The sequence below is a fragment of the Ptychodera flava genome, chromosome 13 (assembly GCF_041260155.1).
Source record: "Ptychodera flava strain L36383 chromosome 13, AS_Pfla_20210202, whole genome shotgun sequence".
Classification (NCBI taxonomy): Eukaryota; Metazoa; Hemichordata; class Enteropneusta; family Ptychoderidae; genus Ptychodera; species Ptychodera flava.
The window spans coordinates 40,733,930-40,755,779 of NC_091940.1; the positions used below are offsets into that span (position 1 = coordinate 40,733,930).

Sequence of the window (21,850 nt, forward strand, 5' to 3'; positions counted from 1 at the left end):
ATTAGATCTGTAGATTCCCTCACTGCCACTCCTGTCATTGAAAATATTGCTTGTGCTAGCTTAAAATACTTTGAGTCAGGTTTGCTAGCCTCCAGCTGCTGGTTTGCATCTCAGACGTGAAAGACTGATACTTTTCCGTAATGAAACTTTAAATGGTTCCCTTTTGAAATTAAGAATAAAGGGGGGTGGGGGAGGGGGAATGTCCCAGTGGAAATTTTCACTTTTTGAAAAACTAGGGGAAATTTTTTTCTTACTCCAAGAGCTTCAAGTGGTAGGCATGAATAGTATTGAAAAAAATTTGGTTTTGACTATCTGTCCCTAAGGCATATTCTACCTGAAATAGCGCCCTCATACCTAAGATGCAATTCACTCCCAACAAATCCTAATCGCCAATCACTCATACTCACACTGAAGTACTTGGAATTACAAAAACGTCATATCAATTGAAGTGAGTTTATTCCATGCAGATATATTTCATCCAAGTTACATCTCTTGTTGACAAATGTCAACTTTTCTAAAAGATTCAAATCCATTACTGAAGTTCAAATGAAACTGAGAAGTGACCCTTGGAGTTCCATTTAAAGAAAGTCTTTATGGCAGTTATGTACATGGGTATCTGAAAATTATTAGCTCCGGTGAATAATGTGAAAATTCCACTAATTTCACAATGAGTATGCAGTGGAGATAGTTTGTTTGGCATCTTGTTATGAGTCTGGAGGGAAACATGTAGAATAGGGATTCATAAAGCTTTACAAAGCAAAGGAATGAGACAGTAGAAAAATTACTTTGTTCAGACCTCATTGTCAAAGCAGAGTTTTAGTAACATCGATACTCACAAACTCTTGCTTTTAGTATCAAACCATGGTCAACTTCTGCAAAATGGACCAGCTCATCCAATGTAGGAACAAAAACAGTCCCTCGGTGTGATGAGGGACTGTGGCACAAATATTCCCACATTCACTGTACTCGATTCTTTTCTCCTTGTATTTGAAAATGTCAATACTTTATATAAATAAATTTCATTTCTATGTCTGCATGATTGTGCTGTTTCTTTACTCTGTGCAAAAATTATCAGCTGCTTTAAATTTCACTCTAGAAATTATCTGTAACAGCTGTACACTTATTTCTCACTAAAGCTAAAAATGGAATAATAATAATACAGTTCTTATCACATCACAGCAACAGTATGTATTACCACTGCTTTCTTTAATGCATTTTCATCTTGTTTGACATTAGAATCTTTGACCGCCAGCCAACAGTTCTGAATTTCTAAATGGATGAAATTTACATCTCCTTCTGAGTGTCTTACGATAATTCTCATTCGTCATAAAATATCTGAGCAGTGAATTTGTAGGATATTCTAAGACCGAGAGATCAAATGAGATTTGCAGCTTGGTGGTGTACACATGGCAATGTGTTCTACTGACTCATGGAAATCAAACATACACAGACTCTATTACAAATTTGTTTGCTCTGGAAGTTTTGGGAACATATAATGTACACATTTGAGAAAATATTCAATTCACAATGACCATAATATTTTTAAAATAATATTTACAATTTGTCAGAAAGTAAAGCGGTTGAAACCTAAATTTGACAATACTTGATATAAGATTCTGTTCTTCTTGGCTAATTTTTTCAAATTTCTGACAAAACAAGAACGGAAGAGCAGAGGAAGTAAACTATTGCATTCTATGATACAAATACAAATACAACTCTTGAAATGAGTCACAGCATTTCATCATCAACATCATCACTTTCCATCATTTAACACACTCAGTTGATGCTTCTAATTGGCTGGAAAGATCACATGTGACAATTCAAAAATTGTTTTGACACCTAAGCATGGCAGTTAACCTCCATCAACTTGTATTAAACTACTAGAACACCCAGTCAAAGTTCATAGAGTTGGCCTGTACAATCGTCTTCCTATCAAAATTATTTGTTGTACATTAAATCCTGCAATATTGAGGAAACACAATTTTTATTTCATAAACATTGTAGGTTTGTACTATAAACACATCTGCCAAGTAACCTTACACTTTTACTTATCCCTAATTAATTTCACAATCAAAACTTAGTGAATGTATAAATAATCAGAAAGTCCATTCAACGTCCACAAGTGATATTTTGCACATTAGCGATCTAATCAGACAGTACTAATTCCTCTGATCATGAAATTTGAGTTGTATACATATGTACAGTTATATCATGTTACTGATTTTGATCCTTCCCTAATGAAATTTTGACTCTATCAAGCGGCTCATCAAGAGTATTAAATGCCATTTGAACATCCCACTCCAGATAAAGAATTTCTGCTGCTGTACTGGCAACAAAGTGAGGTATTTGAAATTTTGTGAATATCTAAAAAAGTTATCAAAGTTATTTTATAACAAATAACACAATATAAATTACATCCATGTGTTCCGAATCAAAATTCGACAGATCATGTCAGTTTATTGTGTACCAACTCCAATGGTTTAGGTAAGTTGTTTTCACATTTTACTATAAGAATAACAGCTGAAATACAACTATATGAAACTACCAATACCCAAATTTGATCATTGCCCTGTACTTGGTATGGATGGAACAAGTCAATGAAATTTCATGAAATGACACAAACTACAAAAAGTTCCATGTGTGTCAGAAACTGCATCAAAAGTTGTGTGTAATCACAATTTGCACGGAAAGAAAAAAACATGGCATCTAGCCAAATCAAACAATTCAATTTGATATATCCTGCTATATCTTACGTGATAATGTTAAATACTTAACACATTTCACATAAATTCATATGATACATAGCATTTTTATAATTCTGCATTCTTTTAGTCCTCATCTAGGAAAAAGCTTCAAACATATGACGTGTAGGATGCAATGAAAATCACTTATTACAGATATATCACTGTCTCAAACCTAGAGAAGACTGTAAATAAACAAACACTGATCTGTCTTCTTAACAACCAACAGACACAGACCACCCTCAATATGAATTAGAAAATTTGATACATTTGACTAATTGCGGCTCCCTTTTTCTACACAAAATATATCTACCATACCCCTCTCACCCCTACATGCCATGTCTTGGTACGACCCATCTACAAAAATAAAATGGGTATGCACCACATTGTGGTGGTGACAAGGCTTAACTTGTACACAACTGTCATATTTTCATATTTCAGTTTCTTTTTCATCTTCATCAGTGTCAGATGCCGGACCCCTGACATCAGAATACCACTGATTTGTCAGGTGTTTCATCTGTATCCGACCATCTCTCAATTCCTGCAAAAAATTAAATCAAAATTCATTCACGTATTCTCACATCAGATTATGAAATGAACAAACAGATCAACCAGCATGTTCCTAGTTTTACAATGACATTTGTTTTGATTACAATATCATCTATATCCTACTTTATTCACCTGCAGCTGGATAAAAAAGTTTCTGTTAAGTTGAATGACCCATTTGTGTAACTAATGAACCCTCAATTTTCAGACAAATAATGCTTGAATTAATTCAGCTTGAGAGTCTCACCACTTGTCTCTACCACACTCATTCAACCGTTAATCAAAAATTGGCAATGAAGGCTCACACTCAAAACATATTTTAACTTCTCATGAAGGGTAACCATGTGTTGAAGTGAACCAAGACAAAAAACTTTTTGGGGAACTTTGACCAATTCTGTCAGTTTTGATAAATTCGGCTTACATCGAGTGATTTATCATGAATCAACAGACTCACCTCATTTGTAAATCTTCTGGTAAAGAACGGAATGAGATACTTGGTATCAATTCGTATAAACCCTTTGAGATGTGGTTTCACAAAATTAAACTCATATTCTTCCTCTGTTAATTCTGACAAATGTTCTGCATCCACAGCAGCACCCTGTGTGATGAAAATGAACACAAACACAGGGTGTAAGATATTTTACTAATAGGTTCCTGTTCTAATTTTTCTGTAGTGACATTTTCTAAGAATTTCTTTTCATCCTTCATACTTTATTTGCAACATTACACTGAAGAAACACATACACCTTTCTTATCGTCAGAATATACCCTAAACTTTAGATTGCATTGTATTTATGAAATAATAAAATGAAAATCTGAAAAATTTAAATAAATCCAATATTCAACACCTGTCATATTTAACATTATCACTAAGTCGACATTCTACATGAAGTTGCCAGGTTTGTTTCAGAAATGTTTTCATTTGACCATATGACAATCAGCAACAATGAACTGACTGTGCAGACAAGGTGAATGAACATTTGTACAAGTCCAGTGAGTAGAAATGTTACTTGCATTGGTGATGGTAAATATGACATGGGATGATAAAAAATAGGACACTTATTGACAGAATAATAGTCACAATGATATCCAATGATATCCCATAGAAATGTTGGTATCAGCAGAGCACACCATGGTTTATGACATACCATTCACCATGATAACTCTACAATGATTTATTTATGCTTACCATCTCCTCTGTCTTGCTGAGAGACAATGCTTTAGGCTTGGTTTCAGCTTTTAATAACTAAAAGTGAAAACAAACACAAGAAGGTGATAATATGATACAAGTTGATGCAGTAATCACCGAGGATAATCTTGACTTGTTTGATAATAACACATTAATTTATAATACCAGATTATGTATCATGATTGTGTGTGTGGAAGAGTGACATCAATGAGCATGGTGACTTGGAGACACATTTATATGGTTTTGTGGCACAATGTCAACTGGCTTGTGTGACCTGATGTGACCTTTACTGGTTGCATGACCTGATAGTACGTTGAAAAGTTTATGAGACCTTGTATGACACTACATGATGCATTAAGTTCACAAAAATACTCAACATCTGGAGAGATTTCTGCTTCTAAAACTCAAAAAGTATGCAGGATCTTCATTAAATTTATCAAGTAAATTTATCAAGTCGGATCTTGCATACAGTAAGAATTCCAGAAATTTCAGTGACAAGACTGATAACAAACTATTTGCATTGTCAAAGTAGTTGTAATGAAGACTATAAGATTATTACTGTCACATCTTTCCAAAACTTATTTGTTTTAAGTTTCTGATTTTGTGTCTTGCTGGAACACAAAATGTGGGTTTCATTTTTAAGGTCGTTTTAAAGTGGATCCTGTGAGGGCGCTCTTCAAATAAATTGGTTTCATCAGAGGACCACCTGCAATAGCACCAGATTGGCTTATACTATAAGCATATGCATTATAGAAACCAATTCTTCCACTCAATATTTCTGAAAATATTACCCGGTACTTACTTTAAGTAGCGGTAGAGTTGAGCCTCCAAGTATCAGGATTGTAAATAAGACAATAATAAGAGTTGTCGTGACCAATACCCTTCTTGTTTCAGGATTGGAAAATTCTAAATGCATACTCAGAGCAAAAGCAATTGCACCACGTAAACCTGTAAAAAAACAAAGAAAATCTTATTTTTACTCAAAATGAAAAAGACAGAAATGACCTTCAGTGATTTGGAGGAATTTATTGACACTAATGTTATGGCATATTAATAATCAAGCATCCAAAACTTCCTTGCAGAAAAATGTCTAATAAAATTACGAGAGTTGCACAATGTTTCTCTGATGAAGGTACGATAAATCATAAAATTCCGAAAGACCTGCAGTTTGTGATTTGCAGGACACACTTCTGCTTGCAGAATAGAAGCACACTGGATCCATTGACTCAAAAAGTCACATAACATCAGTTTTACAGGACTTTTCTGGACTATGTCAGAAATTTGCAAAGATTTTTTGAAGTCCAAAATACCATGCTCTAGGCATCATTTTTATGATATATTATTTGATCACATTACAAATTTTTATGAAATCGTGACAAGTTATTTCAGGATATTTTGAAAATCTTTGGTGGCTTATCAATTTTAACACTTTCACTGCGTAATTAATTTTTATACGTGCATTCCTGTGCGTAGTTTTCTATGGGTATATGGCCTATAAATATTGATTTACATGCATGTGCTATATCTTTGTAATTATTTGAGTATTCGGGACAATTTTTTTAGTGAGTATTGCAATATGACAGAGCATCATAAAAATGCACAAAAGGTCATGTGACACGCCTTAAAGATCACGTGATCATGGCGGCCATATTGGATTTTACAAAAAAAAATCAAAAAATGTTGCATTTTTTGTTATTTCAATATATAAATGCATTTTTCTCAGCGTAACACTTTAAAAATTACCACTTACGTTTTATCAACTCAAATTCAGTAGGAGGAACACATACGCTAAAACATATTCCACGTAAATGAGATTAATATGCATATTTATTACAAGTTCATCTTCGAACAACAGGTATCATCTGACATTCAAAAGAGAGCTATGTTCTATATAAGCTTATATACTGGTAGCCAGTCCGATGTGTAATTGTCATTGATAGATTGATGTCGTACAACATCCACAGGATACCCCATCAACGTTTGGGATGTCAGTCACCGGTCCTTTGTCGCACTTTGTCGCATGCTCAGATTGCCTACCTGCCTGTCAGTGTCTTGCTTGCGATCTCTGTGTTTGCTCAACTGGTTTGGGAACATATTCAAGTTCTGTATTAGAGTTGTAATTTGAAATTTGACTTCCGCCATCTCGTCTAGTTCAGTTTCAAGATCAGTGACAATTCCACTATTGTGTCTAGAAAAACATGCTCAAGGGCTTTGTAGGTGTTAAACTGTGCCCGCATCGCCATTTTTAAATACCCTCTGAGAGAAAACAACAACCGATCACACGATCCTTACAAATCACGGCCGAGAAATGACCGAATATGGCGGCATTCGTTTACAAATTTGGCGCGCATGCTCATTAGGTTTGACCTCTACCTCGTATACTACGCTAGGCTTGAGGAAATAGTCAACAAACATGATGTAGATCAAACAAAGCCAACGTATATCGAACGCATATAAACGCGTACGTTCTTGGCGCGTTTACGCGCCTCCCGCAGTCTGGCCGTTGGCGCAGAATGCGCCCTCCCGCGGTGAAAGTGTTCAAGATTCAATTTGATTCCCAGGGACTTTTCAAAGAGTGCAATGTCACAGGTTTTAAAATCTAAGTGCTTTCCAGGAGTGTATGTACCCTGTTCAAAGCTACGACAGTAATTCCTTTAAAGACAAATATTCTTGCAGACACAAATATTTGAACTTTACTTACCACTAAACCACATTATAAACTGCATTTTTTTGGTAATTTTATGTTCCCTGAATCTATTCACAACAAAAACTAGAGGAAAAATATTCAGCCCTCTTCCTGCTAAAATCAAAACCTGAAATTAAAATACAGACAGAAACACAATGAATATGAAGTCTTACAATTACTGGATGTCTTTCTAAACACTGTTAAACACATCATGCACAAAGTCAAATGCATCATATACACTCAAAACACTGTTTCATTTCATATGAGATAAAACAGACTATGAAGTATTATTATTCCAGCTCAAAATAATCACAGCAAAAGGTAAATAAAGCAATTCAATAATGAAAATGATGTTCAGCCAATCAGTAAGCTTCAACCTTCATTGGTGCTGTACATTGCCATCTTATTTCTATGCATTCCTGTCAGAACAATATCTCCATTGAAGTTTTCTTCCTACATACATGTACTCCTTGATGTTCATTTATTGACTTAGGTGTGAGAGGACAATTCTCTATTTTTATGAAGTGATGATCATGTTTCAATAGCAGTATGGCCATCAGAGGTGAGACATTGATATAAGCTTTGATTGGATGAAATGTTCTACTTACTATACTCCATATGACAAATGCTGCTTTGAATTCATGTTTAAAACTAAAGATAGCTAACCCAAGGTAGGCAAATACGCAGGTTTCTGTGAGAAACAGAGAAACATAAATCTTGTCACAATGTCTACATGAATGAACAGAAAGCATGGAAATCGTTCCACTTTTTTGTCATTCAGAAAAATTTCAATTCACCTAATACACACTTAAATTTCAGTTTTTTGAGCTTTAACAAAATGAGGGAAATGTGTTACTGCTGTGTCGCCCTCATGAGACTCTTGTCGGAGAGGAATTCATGCAGTAAATTTTGATGGACAGATGGATTACACTTCATCGCCATTTTCTATAACATTTTAGTTTCTGAACCAAAGTCTTTTAATTCATTGTCTGTAAAATCAAATTGATTAAATTAAACCTGCAAGGATGCGTAAGATATCTCAAGCTAAATATTGTTTGTGAACAGTGATTGTGGAAGGAATTTGGATAGGCTGAACAGAAACATGATCAAGTGAAAATTTTCCAGTTTTTTATCTCATTACACTCTTTGAAATCACTTTAACAGTGAATCCTAAAATGGATGGGAACTAACTTAAAGTGTGAGTGATCAAGTAAGATGCAAAAGTAGTGAGACAAATACGAACTTCAATAATTATAATTATCTATCAAATTATTCAACAATTCTGGACTAATTTCTTACCTGCAATGAAAGCAGCCGTTCTAAATGTTTGCTGTACAGTAATCTGTGTAACTGGTGATAGATTGTAATGTGTGTAGTGGGACATTACAATACCACAGAATAATATTGCCATAATACCTGTCAATCAAAATACAGCAAATTATCTACCATACAACACAATGAATCTGATTCAGTATTTTTCACTTTTAAATAATTTAGGATTCATTACCAATATAATTCAATTCACAAATATTACTGTACGTCACCACCTTATCCCAAAAACTACCCTGAAAGTTACAAATTTCCAAAACCAAAATGAATTACTATGTATCTGGAGTGTAGGACAAATCCAATGAGAATCCCATACATGTTAATGATGTGCAGTGGTAGTCAAGGGACTGAGAATGTCTGGTATGATACATACCGTATATTTTAAATCTTTCAATCTTGGAATTGGTAGATAAACATTTGAACTATTTACCACAAGTAATTTGACCTTTTCCCTTAAACAGGCAGAGGTGACTCACACAGGGTTGTAAAATTAGTCAATATTGATACAAGTTGGACACTGACAAATAGTCACAAGACAAATAAACCAATGTTTACTTACCTGATAATTTAATACCTTCCGCTAAGCCATAAGGCAGATATGAAAATATGAGAATGATACCAAATTCCAACGATGGAGTTTTTCTTAGATCAATATGTTTCAATAAGTGAAATTAGTTAAGGTTAAAATATTTGCATAATTTGCTCTTTTGAAGCTGAAATAAGTTCTAGGTGTAACTGCCAAAGGTCTGCATATATTTAGAAGTAAAATGCATGATAAAAACACATTTGTTCACTGAACCTGCAGATGTAACTCAACCTGTTTGCACAGCATGTAACTCTGTTGCCTAGATAAAGCTGTCTAAAACCAGTAAAAGTACTCAACATGTGTTACCATTACCTCCACTGTTAATCTAGAATTTGGCTCTGCATCAGTTTTTTGGCTATAAAGATATCATCTTGTTTTTTGTGAAAATATAAATTCACTTTTCTTCACATAGTGAACACAGGGCATGGCGGCCATTTTGAAGTTCAAATATCGTAAAGTGTGGGTAATGCCTTTCATTCACTTATTCTCTTTTGATTACAGCCTCGTATCAAAAGATACAGCAAATCAAATTTATCACGACTAACATATTAGATCTAGTGATGTGTGTTTGACAAAAAAGAAGTTTACATCAAAGTTATTAGAAACATATTGGTATGTTTAGCTGACCACATGTCAATCAAACAGTCTGACGGGAAAGTAAAGCTCTGCTGTCATGTGACGCTATGAGTACTGTTTATGACTGAAAAACATGGTAAGTTATTTTTGACAATTAATATATCAATTATAATTAGAGCTCGAATTTCTTTGAGAAATGAAAATCCTTTGCAATGGCTCTGAAAAACAGATTATGAATTGGTAAGAAAGCATTACACAGTATGTAGCATTTCATCTTTTTTGAGATCTACATTTACAGCTTAGTCAGGTATGAATGTAATCTTGAATTACGTTATATCCATTTGCAGTTGTGTAATAGCGTAAATCAGAGTCACTGTAAAAAAAAATTGATACTAGAGAAAGAAATTACCTGAAATCTACCAAGATTTGAAATTCAAAATGGCTGCCATCCCTGTTTTGCTAGGGGAGTAGTATAATTCTTTGGTTTTCACAAAAATAAGCCACTGAAAGCTTCCTTTACTCCTGGAGTTTCAAAGTTAAGCCCCTACAAGTGGTAGACCACAAATTATTGAAAAAGTGTGAGAGTCCAAATATCTTTCCACAAGATGCACTCTACCTTAAGTGCAGACAGAAGTCAAATGTAGCATACAACACCAAATCTGTCATACTTGGATTACACAACACACTATCCCCTGACATTTTTGGATAACATCACTCTGTGGTTTTGAAAGGATATGATTGCACTGATGAGACCAAATATGATTCCAATGGCTGCTGATGCAAAGAACATGATACAGAAGTAACCGACAGCTTCAAAGAACGCTGCTGTGGGCGTAACACTTCTCATTTCTGGAGAATCTAACATCACAACAGTGCTGTGAATAGACACAGATAAAATATGAGTCAATACAAGGAAAAAACATCTGCATCTGATTCTTACCATTGGGTAAAAATAATTCTGCTATGATCTGCTTTTCTTTTGATATTCTTTTCTGTCTTACCCATAGCTTTAACATCATTATCAAATCAGTTATTTTTTACACCAAATGAAAAGTCTGTCAATTTTGAACATACTGGGAGTTCACAGCCACAAAGGGAAGGATGATTCTAAGTGACATAATGTCATGAATTGTTCAAGTACACTGTAGTGTATTAGCAGTTGGATCAGGGATATTATGCCAAAGTTTTTGTCAAATAAAACTATTAGAGAAAAAAGAAACATGATTTGTACGTCTTTGGATGTTGCCTGCTGTTCATAAATCAAATCAATTTTTCATTTCTTTATGATTGATAATTTGTGTGTTAGCTGAGTCATATTTTTAGTGAGAAGAATATTTTTGTCATTAAAAGCCATTTTAGGGGTATATGATGTAACAATGGCATTGATCTCTGTATGTATGGTACATAGAGTTACAAGGGGTTGCTGCAAAAACACAGCCTTGGTCAAACTTGATTTGTCAGTTTAACACAGTGCACATATCACGGTAGTGTAGCTTACATCACATTGGACTCATGAAGTGAGTATTACCCAGATAGTGTTTGTATTTGCATTCTTGAAGGAATCTCAGTGTTGTTGGGGAGAAACTTCTTACCATACAATATGATTGTGCTGTGATTGTTTCAGTATTTTGGAAAGCTACCAGAAAAGCTAAACTATGCAATAACTGCAGCCATAACAAAATAGTGAAGTACATGTACCGGGTATGCTCAAATTTAAAGTCAATAATACCAAATATTACACAGAGAGTTTACTTTGTTTGAATTTAGCCTATTGATACATCATTCCAAATGATTTTTAGCAGAGTGATTTCCACAAAACTGTTAATTACCGCATTCAGTGTACTGACTCAATGCTCTGCCCACTGACCATTCAAAAACTATTAGCAGCAATTTGATAGACCAAATGGAGACTCATCTCACAACAGAAACTGAATTTTTTAATCTATCTGAATGACAAGAATGCAATTTTCTGGTGTATGAATCAGTATAAACAGTCTAAGGGATAAAACAATGTGATTTTCACCGTGCAATTATGCAAATTATGCTCTGTGCTTATTTCAGTTCCACTGCCTCATCTCTGATAAACACTGATATTTGAATGAAAACTAATCCAACCAATCGGATTGCTTTGAAGTCAACAGCTGACACACTATTCATTTCATTGAGTCATCCATTCCTATTGATGCAATGTGTTGTATTATAGCTGTAACAGCAGCTACAGAATTATGCTTCATAGGTTTAAAAAATTTGAATTTTGAAAATTTCTGAGTTTCATACTTTTTCATGATAGCATGTTTTGGACTTTGGTGACAAAATGGGTATGCGATATAGAGACCGTTTTCATATGGCTAAGCTTATTCTTGATTTTCTCTAATGTAAAATTTTCAAATGACAATTTTTAAGTAGGTTAAGGGAACTCATTTCATGAGAGAGGGAGTCTACAGCATTTACGCGTATATGGCAGAGAAAAAATTGTTAATTTAAATAAAAGCGGTTATTAAATCAAAATTTGGCATAATTGTATGGACATGCATTATTCTAACTTTTGTCATGAGATTTTAACCTGGTGATCTAGTATAAGCTTTGACCTTGACACCTAGAAATTACACAGTATTATTTTTGACCTTGACAGTGAGAAATTATATGGTATTGTTATTGTGATTACATGTAAACAAAGTCAAAGTAGAAGAAACTTCAATGAGGGGTCATGGATAATTAAAACAAAACAAACAAAATCATAGGGGCAGGGGCAGGGGAGGAGAAGGAAGGAGAGCGGGAGGGGGCTTTGTTTGATTTGGATAATCCTGTGCACAGTCACACTACCTACCATGTACATCTATGACACAGTTACATCACTGAAACCATGTATATGCATGATATTCTGTTTCTGTTCAGATTTCTTTTGAAATATTAGCTGTTCATAAAGCTGTCACCAGTTTAATGATATCTGAAGGATAAATTATATTTTCATATTCCCAAACTTTAATCCCGGGGAGGCGGGAGCTACATTATTTGGGGTCAAAAAATGAGTTTGTGTAAAATCTAAATGTTTTATTTATTCATATTCCCTCCCAGTGACTCACAACTCTGTAACTTACAATGTTCATAGAAGTATATTCTACTGGATAGTGTAAGTGAGCAATGGCAATGTCACTTTTGTCATCTTCAAAGCTAACCTAGCTTTTTAACATGACTTGTTTTCCAATGTGTATCTTACGTATTCATGTAGCTGGAATTTTCAAGGATTGTTGAAGGCATACCGTACACCCTTTCAATGTACCATACTACAATATACATGTACTGTGGCTGAAGAAGACAACACGTACAGTCACACCAATCCTGAATGTACAATGTGCTTTGCTCAATGTTGTACAAGTGTGATGTGATATTCTTTGGTAAACCAGTCAAACAGCTTGATGTCACAGTGCTTTCTTGCATCTTTACCAAAACTAGTCAGACTGCAACTTGCAAATTACACTCTAGACTGAGTTGTTCTCACAGAATACAACCAGTATGATCAATTTGTGACAATTTATGATGGTTTGAATTCTGAAATTAAGGAGTCATTCTGACAGTGAAATATACATACTTGGACATGACAATTGCGACGGCATCGTTCAATATACTCTCCCCGAACACCAACATGTGTAATACTGGATCCACATCCAATGCAGCAAAGATAGCAAGAGTTGCTACTGGATCTACGGCTGAGATCAACGCACCAAATGCAAAACTTTCAACCACACTCAATGGATACACTACATCAGCCTGTAAAATACACAAAAGAACATATCAAACAATAAATAAATATGATATTGAAAGAGAGGAAAAATGTATCAATATCTCAGAGAATTACCATTTGCTACTGAACAGCTTGTGTAAGGTCATATTATGAGGAAAAATTGAGGATAAAGAGTGACTTAAATATCTTTTCTTTTTCTTTTCTTTTTCTATTTCATATCCACTACGTCACAATGAGTTGCAGGTAAGTAACTTTTCAAAACATGGGTGTCGCTTACGGTGGTAAACCCACTAATATTGTGAAGCTAACATTAGCATCACTTGGGTAGGATATTTGTTGTCAATTAAAGAGGTTTTGAGCAGTGTTTTTGTTATTAAAGGCCAGTACCCAAATATGATTTCACTAACTTGTTACGCGAAGTTTTATCGCTGTGTAGCGTCTATTTCTTTTAAAAAGTCAACAACGAACGCACCAGCAAGGGTATAGCCACAGTCCCTCCAGCCATGAACCACAGTCCCTCCACTCACGTGAGTAGAGGGACTGCAATATAACAGAGGATTTACCCTTGCTGGTGCTTCCTTGTTGACTTTGTCAAAGTTAATCAGGTGAGGGGTTCCCCAGTCATGTTACCATGGTTATCCTGAGAATACTTCGTTCATACAGGCAAAAATTGAAACGTTTCAGCGACTTTATTTGTGATTTGTAAACACAGGGGATTAATAGTTTGGGTCCGCTCGTGTCCATACTCACAAAATTAAGCCATTGTTTTGATATTTAAGACGTCTTAATGCGCCCTCTCGAGTTCAAAAAGTGTGTATGGCCAAGCATACTGCATAACAAGATGGCTGAAACGAACGACGTCGTACTGGCTGTAAAGAATGTGAAAGAGGCTCCCCACCGAACTATCCAAATGTTTTTGTGTCGAGTTTGTGTTTTATTCGTTTCTAAATTGTGTTCCTACATTCTTATCCGATTGTTTGTGTTAATAAAAATGTTTGTTTCGCCTCGCCATAAGCTTTCCTCACACATACAAAACATTACCGTCCACACTAATCCAAACTTCCCTACAAATATCCGAGGCGAAACAAACATTTTTATTAACACAAACAATCGGATAAGAATGTAGGAACACATTTTAAAACGAATCAAACACAAACTTAATGACTCAATCGAATATTTTTGTTCCCAATTAATAAATCATATCATAGACCCTCAAGGGTCTATGATCATATAGACAATCTCAATTCTCGGTTTATCGACTGATAAAAGTCTTTTCATCTTCAACATTCCATTCTAATTTCACCTACGGTATATAATATCCTAACCTCCTGTGACTTTCCTTCTAAACGTTGATTTGCCTTGTGCACCAAAGAGATGCTGTATTTTATGCCAAACGATGAACAAATATGTGAAGAAATAACCATGTATCAGTCAGTACGGCAGGCGAAACCCGGACGGCCATACCGATTGGAGACAGAGCAGAGTAGATCGAAACGCAAACGGGTGTTATTATAGGAAAGGCGGTGACTTATTTTACAGCTGAATAAAATGCTGTCTCTGGTTGTGTAAGTCTGTTGATCGAAATATATTTTGTTCCCAGTTGATTAATCATGGGGGATGGCAGTCTCGATCTCCCTTTATGGTTCGATATTTACTGACTCGTTCCCTCTCATTTTTGTCAATCAATGAAAGCATTTTCGTCTTCCATATTCAATATTACTTTGACCGATGTTACATCCTGACCTATACTGTCATTAGTTTTGACCAACGTACAAAGATATTGCCCACGCGTCCGGCTGATGAGATGTTTTGCAAAACGGTGAAGAAATGGGGCCCGGGAGACATCGATGTCAGTCTTTCCGGACTGTTTACATGTAGCTAATAGGGGATATCAAAGGAGATGAATCAGTTAGTTGAATAAAACATAACTTTTCGGACTTATTTTATGTCAATTTTGTCAATGTCGGACTTTTGATTCAAGAGAAACCAGAATCACCTACAGAGATGTCTGTATTAAACACGACGAACAATTGGGAATAGTTTGTTATGCTACTGTCGGTCTCAGTCGTGGTGTCTCTCCCATAAATTTCGAAGCTATAGGTCTACACTTGTCGTTTCGATTCACAGGTAGCGGTACACCGATGACCAGATATTGTACTGTTCTTAAAACTAGTCTAAGCAATTTTACGACACTGCACTATTTGCCATCGTGTCTCCCGTGAACGTCCTTGAATCTATGGACGTGACCATTGTTTTACTGCGCCCATTAGAGTGTAAACCCCTGTTCGTTACCAGCAGAATACTTTTTAAAGTTCTGTACATCAGTGTACACTGTGTGTATAAGCCGTAAACCTAGTTTAATTCATTATGGAAAGGTATTAAAGAATAAAGGGTCGTTACAGTTGCTAAAATTGCGAGAAAAACGGCACTTTTTACTCAAATAGTCCTATTCACAAGCTCTATTGTTTTAAATCACGTCCATGGTGTGCTGTTGATTTTCATTCTTTCGTGCAATTTCATTCGCTTGAAGCAATTATCCTTTCATTTGACTGCTCTGTGGGACTCTTCTGAATATGTGTTTTGGATAAAAAGAACTCTACAGTGAAAGACATAAACTTCGACGGTGATAGATATACAATATCGGTTCTCGACGGTGATAGGTATACAATATCGGTTCGATGTGTGAAGATATACAGATTACAAGTTATTTTAGAAGTTCTCAAAACCAGTAAAAATAATTCTGCGCGCCACTTATCGATAATTTCTTCTTGTGAACGTCCTTGAATCCGTGACCGCGACCATTGTTTTCGAAGTGTTCGACGGTGGATGATCGGTAGATTAATGAAGATATATGTTACTGAACTATCGTGTGATTGTTTAATAGCATGGTTAGGTAATAGACGGTGTAGTCTGTAGAGGCGATACGGCGAAATTCCACGGCCCAAGGGAGCGTACATCGCATGGTTTCTTACAACGAACCATAGACAGAGCCGTCGGTTTCCATAGCTACTACGTGAAATCCGCCTCACCGATGTCCCGGGCCGATGTCCCTGTCCTGATTCGGAGAACAACTTTCAAGCTGCGTGTTGAGGTTCAGATGTCCGATTTTTTCATATTCAAAGGCTTATTGATTTACAGAGAACGCCCGTCTTGTTTTTAGCTTTAACTTAGCGCAAGATGGCAATTGAAAATTCAAAGCCAAATAGCCAGTGGGAAAAAAATAGACGACTCGCTCTCACCAGCGGTCGAGGTCGCAATGAAAAAAAAATCGAAGTCTCTGAAATCGGTATCATTGCTCCGCCATGTTTATTGTTGGTTGTACGGCCAGTTTAAAGTCACAGACTTTCTTCAAGGTAAAGTTCATATAATTGCCATACCGCGAAGTTCCCTGTGCATTTCAATATGTCTATTTGGAAGCAAAAGCGCCACGGACATTCGATCGATGGTGATGAACTTTCTCCAGGGCGTGACATGTCACCAGTTACGAACTTTACCGGTTTTCGATACGAAATATGCAATATATTATCAGCGTTGTTCACGTTGTGTTTTGAGTTTGATATGGAATATAACAGGAAAACACTAACAATTAGAGTGACGATAGAGACCATGCCCGATACGGAAAAATTGACATCAACTATATACTTGCATTGAGCAGTGACCTGAAACTTCAGACTGATATATAAATGTCGACAATATAAAACATTGAAATGCCGGAGAGAGAGAGAGGGAGAGAGAGGTTTACGCGGTCGCAAACTGATTATACTCTTTCGGATATGACTTCGGTGTAGACGATACACAGACATCGAAAATGTACACCTACTTTCCAGAAATTCGACTAATCTTATAATAAAGAGTGGAACAAATCCAAAAGTGTTGGTGGAAGTAAATCTTCAGATGTTGGTTTTCTAAAGTTAGATAATACTTACAGAAATATGGTCGTCATAGTCTTCTTTTAAAAACTATTATCTTCAACACCACGTTTCTTATGATCGGTGATGTCATTTTTTATTATTTTTACAAACTTTCAATGCATCAAACGCTATAAGACTATCTCATCTGCCTGTCAAGGACTTACAATATATTTCCAAGGGCTGGCACACTATGTCAACTTACGTGTCGTCCGTCGAGCGGCCGGTGGCAGTCTCACAGATTGTTCCGTTTGTAATCGCGGCCACTTTGATTTTGATGTGACACCAATGTGCGTTTGAGGTTTTTTGTTACGAAATTTGTCGACCTCACAAAATTTCACAGTCCATGCTTTGAAGCAGTCTCAACATGGCAAAAATGTCTCGCTTAAATTTCATCCTCGTCGTTCCAAATTAAATTCGACCACTAAATTATTTCGGCAGTTTTAATTTCCTATTAATTCGACGTTTTTCAAATCGTAATGAATTTTTCTGGTCGAATTGATAGGGTTTTTGGTATCAAGCTTATCTCTTCGTCGGACCAGTATACCGCGAGATGTAGTACTGTGTTCGGCAGCCATGGCGAAAGTGAATATTGTATATTGGTTGTTGTTTGTTTTATGTTACAAATACCTGTCGCGTGAGGGCGTTTGAAACGCTTCTGAAGCGGCTCAGTCTGTCCACACAGCGATTTGCGGATAGAGTTAATCCCTACAACGGCTCTGGTCGGGCCGACTAAACCGTCTCAAATCTGAAACGCTTCAGAACCACTTCGGAGTGTCCACACATAACTTTCTGTGTCAGTATTGGCCCAGAACCGTTTCAGAGACGTTTCAATGGCCTGTGTATGAACGGCATAATACTGAGAATATTATCTAATCAAAAGACAATAGAAATGGTACTTGGGTTCTCACATCATTTTATACCTACATGGATCTTCCTAAATCTTATCAAAACACTGCTTGATGTTACACTGGTTTTATTTAAAGTTCAGAAACAATCTTATTCATCAACTTCTATTTTTCCACATCAACTGAAGGACAAATACACTCTAGTACCAACAGTAAGGTCAATGTCTGTGTCTGTCTTTACATGCAGTGACAAACACCACATTGATTGCCACAAAGTGGAATGGAGTGTGTAAGAGTGAGATTTGTTGCTGTGTATGGGACCAATTTACCGGTACATATACCACATGTCTCATAGATTTAAGTCAATTCATTGTTACGGTAATGTTTACAACCAACAGTGAATCAATGATTCATAGATGTAAAGTAGTTTGTAAGCAGAAAACAGAGTGATTGTTATCAAGTACGGTATTGTGGATGACATGTGATAAACTCTATGTAATGCATCATGTCTTATCAAAGGATGAAATCCAACTATGATGCTGACTGTTTTACTCATTCTTTGACAATACAGAGATGCTTTACTGAAAGTGTTCACGTCAACAGCTGTGTCATAGTTGTATACATGTACATGTTAATTAAGTGATCAACTGTACTTTCTGTTATTATGCAATGTTTTAGTGTCTGTATTCATGTCAGACAAAATGTGGCAGAAATATTCAGCATTGTTCAACAAGTTAAATGGATGAGAAATGACAAAGATAAGAAGTACATGTATGTGATAATTTAACAGATGGCTATAGGAACATTGCATTACCAAACACTTGGTTACAGTGTATAAACAATTCCAAATACATACCATTAAATAGCATTGCTCACTACAAAGACATTTGCATGTAATTAGTGTTAAAACCTGAGAAAGTGTCAAAGCATATGGTAGCCATGTCACTCATTCCTACGCAGTACAAAATTTCAATCCATGTTAAAGCTTTGAGATGGCATTGTGCAATGAAAGTGGATGTAATCAATGTTGTGACCTTGAAAGGAGCCACAATGCATCAAACCATAGACAGTAGATCAAACACTGCTACTGGGCACACATACGTATCAAATGTTCAGTATAGTATATGTCACTGTTTTCTTCATGGTATTGGGGCATTTAATACATGGGAAGATGACTTTTAGCAGATGACATTTCATGACATTATAGTGTCTTTGATGGGGTTAGGGTATTGCAGCTATGGAGGACATGTCTGTTAGCTAACAACACCACTGAGATGATACATTGTTCACACCAAGGAAATTGCCAGTAAAATAACTTTAGAACATTGTTAATATTTTCAGCTTAGGGACTGTCTCAAATTGTCACATAGGTTCAAGAAACCCCCTCCCCATAAACGAGGGTTCAAAAGTGTGAAATGTTGATGTCTGCCTGAGAGTACAATGTAGAATTTTACTATAGGCACTGAAGAATATGTATCCCCTGACCACATTACATCATCAAATAATTAATCAGATTTGAGTACTAACCATAGCACGACACAAACGAGTTGGAAACAGTTACAGCAAAATTTGTAGGTACAAGTGTGCAGTTAAGAGAACTTGTAATGACAATATACAAGTGTGAAAGTGAAGTTCAATAATTAAATAAGGTCAAACCCCCTCCCCCTGTAAAAGAACAAATTTCACTTTTTGAAGTTATGCGACAATCTGGGACGGTCCCTTACTGTTGTTATCAGGACCCCTGACACTACCAGTATGTACACCTTGTTTAATATTCTACATTAAGATGGTCTTTCTTTTGTCTCTGAGATACTAATAATTTTTATTGAATATATGACAACATTAATACTGTATCAAAGAATTTAGATGCATCGAAATAAATGGGCTGAAATAAATATATACATCTGCTGGTAGACATGGCTCCTATTATGAAACCTTAAAAGCATTCATATGTATGCGTTGATCAAAATAAAACACAGTACAGATGTAATGAATGGTAAAAACAAATGATTTCTTATAGAATATAAATACAAGGCCAGACAACTATGGATTTTTATTGAATTTTGCTGGTCAGTTATGGCTATTAGGGTACATGTATCTGTATACTGCATAAAGTCCTTCTAAGTACTTATCATGGAATGATAAAGCATTCCTTGGATGCACATAAGATGATTATCGATAAATTGATTCTTCTCCTTCCAGAAGGAGATCAAGAAACACAAGCTAATCCTCTAGAGGGCGTACAGTACTTGAATCACAATGGACCAACTTACAGGAATCTAGTTGTCTTGGCAAGATAGATAATGGCCCCATAACACCCCTCCCCCCCCCCTCACCAATAAACGAGAACATGGCTTGGTACCACCATATTATTGTTCTTCACCAGTCTTGTTACGAAGGTTGACCAACTTTGAAATTTCATGCTTTCCATTAAATTGTCCATGAATGTCATGTCTAAGATATAGCTAGAAGGTTATTCCTAGTCACATCCATGGTCTCTGCTTATTATCAGCCATTACAGGAACAGCACCTCTAACTTTTGATATTTTTTTTTCACTTTTTGTTCCTAATGTAAACATTCGTACTCTACCGTAAAGAGTATCTATGATGTCATCTACAGTTTCTTGTTCTACTCCCAAAGCATATTGAAATACACATTATATTACCATGCACTGCCCGTCGCATTTTGATTGGTCGAGCTGAACCACGTGAGTGACCACAAATACACAGTAATGGTTTGTTTACATGCCCGTGAATATGAATAATAAGATTAACAACTCAAAGTATCGTAACTTTACAGCTCAAACACAAATCATAATCAATCACAAAATAAAATGGAGCACTTGTAGGTCAAGTTGAGATACTTTTTTTCTGAAAATATCTCCGGATTTGCCAATTTTTTACAGCGCGCCTGACAGTGCGTCGCGTATTGCTCAGTTTCTGGGGCCCAGTTGTCATTCGCTCCTGAAATTTTCGGAAATTTTGACGGTTTTCTTGGGTTCGCTGATAATATAATGGAAATAACAGACTCCGCTCTGACCATTAACGTTTATTTGTGGGCGCGGGCTCGAGGAAAGCCAAATTAACGGGCTCGGCAAGCCTCGCCCGTTAATTTTTGGCTTTCCTCTCGCCCTTGCCCACAAATAAACGTTAATGGTCAGCGCGTCGCCCGTTATTTCAATAGTATTCAGCTTGTCAACTCTGTCTGTACATTTGTAAACTGCATTATTACAGTTGATAAGTGAATTCTTATCTGGACCAGAACTCAATAGAAGACCATTGGTACATGTATGGTCAATGTGTTGACAAGCTATGATTCATGGATTTGAACAAGAATTTGCAATTGCCATACAAAACAAAAGTGTGGAAAAAATCATCAAAAGTTACAGCTACTAGCCCTTTACCCCTTTAATCACTATGGTTTGAACCAATCCCATTGTTTTCTATGGTAAAGTTGGACCTCTAGACAGGGAAATGGGGGTGAAAGGGTTAAGGTGATGTATTTGTCAGAGATTTCTGCTCAAATATGTCTTTTTTTGTGACTGCAAGGCACCTTATTGCATACTACACATGGACCAGTTTCAACATTGCCATTGATATTTTCCGACTGAACAAATTTTTTTAAAAAGTGTTCTAAAAATAGCTTATTGAAGTCATAAAAAAGACCACTTTATTAACACAAAGCAAATGGAAAACCTG

At 35.9% G+C, this 21,850-nt stretch overlaps 1 protein-coding gene across 1 annotated transcript in view; it reads right to left on the reverse strand.

The window, feature by feature from the left end:
- Positions 1-439: 439 nt before the first annotated feature.
- The window catches only part of LOC139148458 (sodium/hydrogen exchanger 8-like), a 34,887-nt gene continuing 13,476 nt past the window's right edge, over positions 440-21,850 (reverse strand). Inside the window, exons 6-15 of the mRNA XM_070719919.1 lie at positions 13,243-13,421; positions 10,390-10,528; positions 9,051-9,156; positions 8,462-8,578; positions 7,771-7,853; positions 7,178-7,289; positions 5,279-5,424; positions 4,477-4,533; positions 3,742-3,885; positions 440-3,282 (exon numbers count right to left, since the gene is read on the reverse strand). Coding sequence (XP_070576020.1) covers positions 3,172-3,282; positions 3,742-3,885; positions 4,477-4,533; positions 5,279-5,424; positions 7,178-7,289; positions 7,771-7,853; positions 8,462-8,578; positions 9,051-9,156; positions 10,390-10,528; positions 13,243-13,421 — 1,194 coding nt within the window. The 3' untranslated portion in view covers positions 440-3,171. The remainder of the gene's footprint in view (positions 3,283-3,741; positions 3,886-4,476; positions 4,534-5,278; positions 5,425-7,177; positions 7,290-7,770; positions 7,854-8,461; positions 8,579-9,050; positions 9,157-10,389; positions 10,529-13,242; positions 13,422-21,850) is intronic.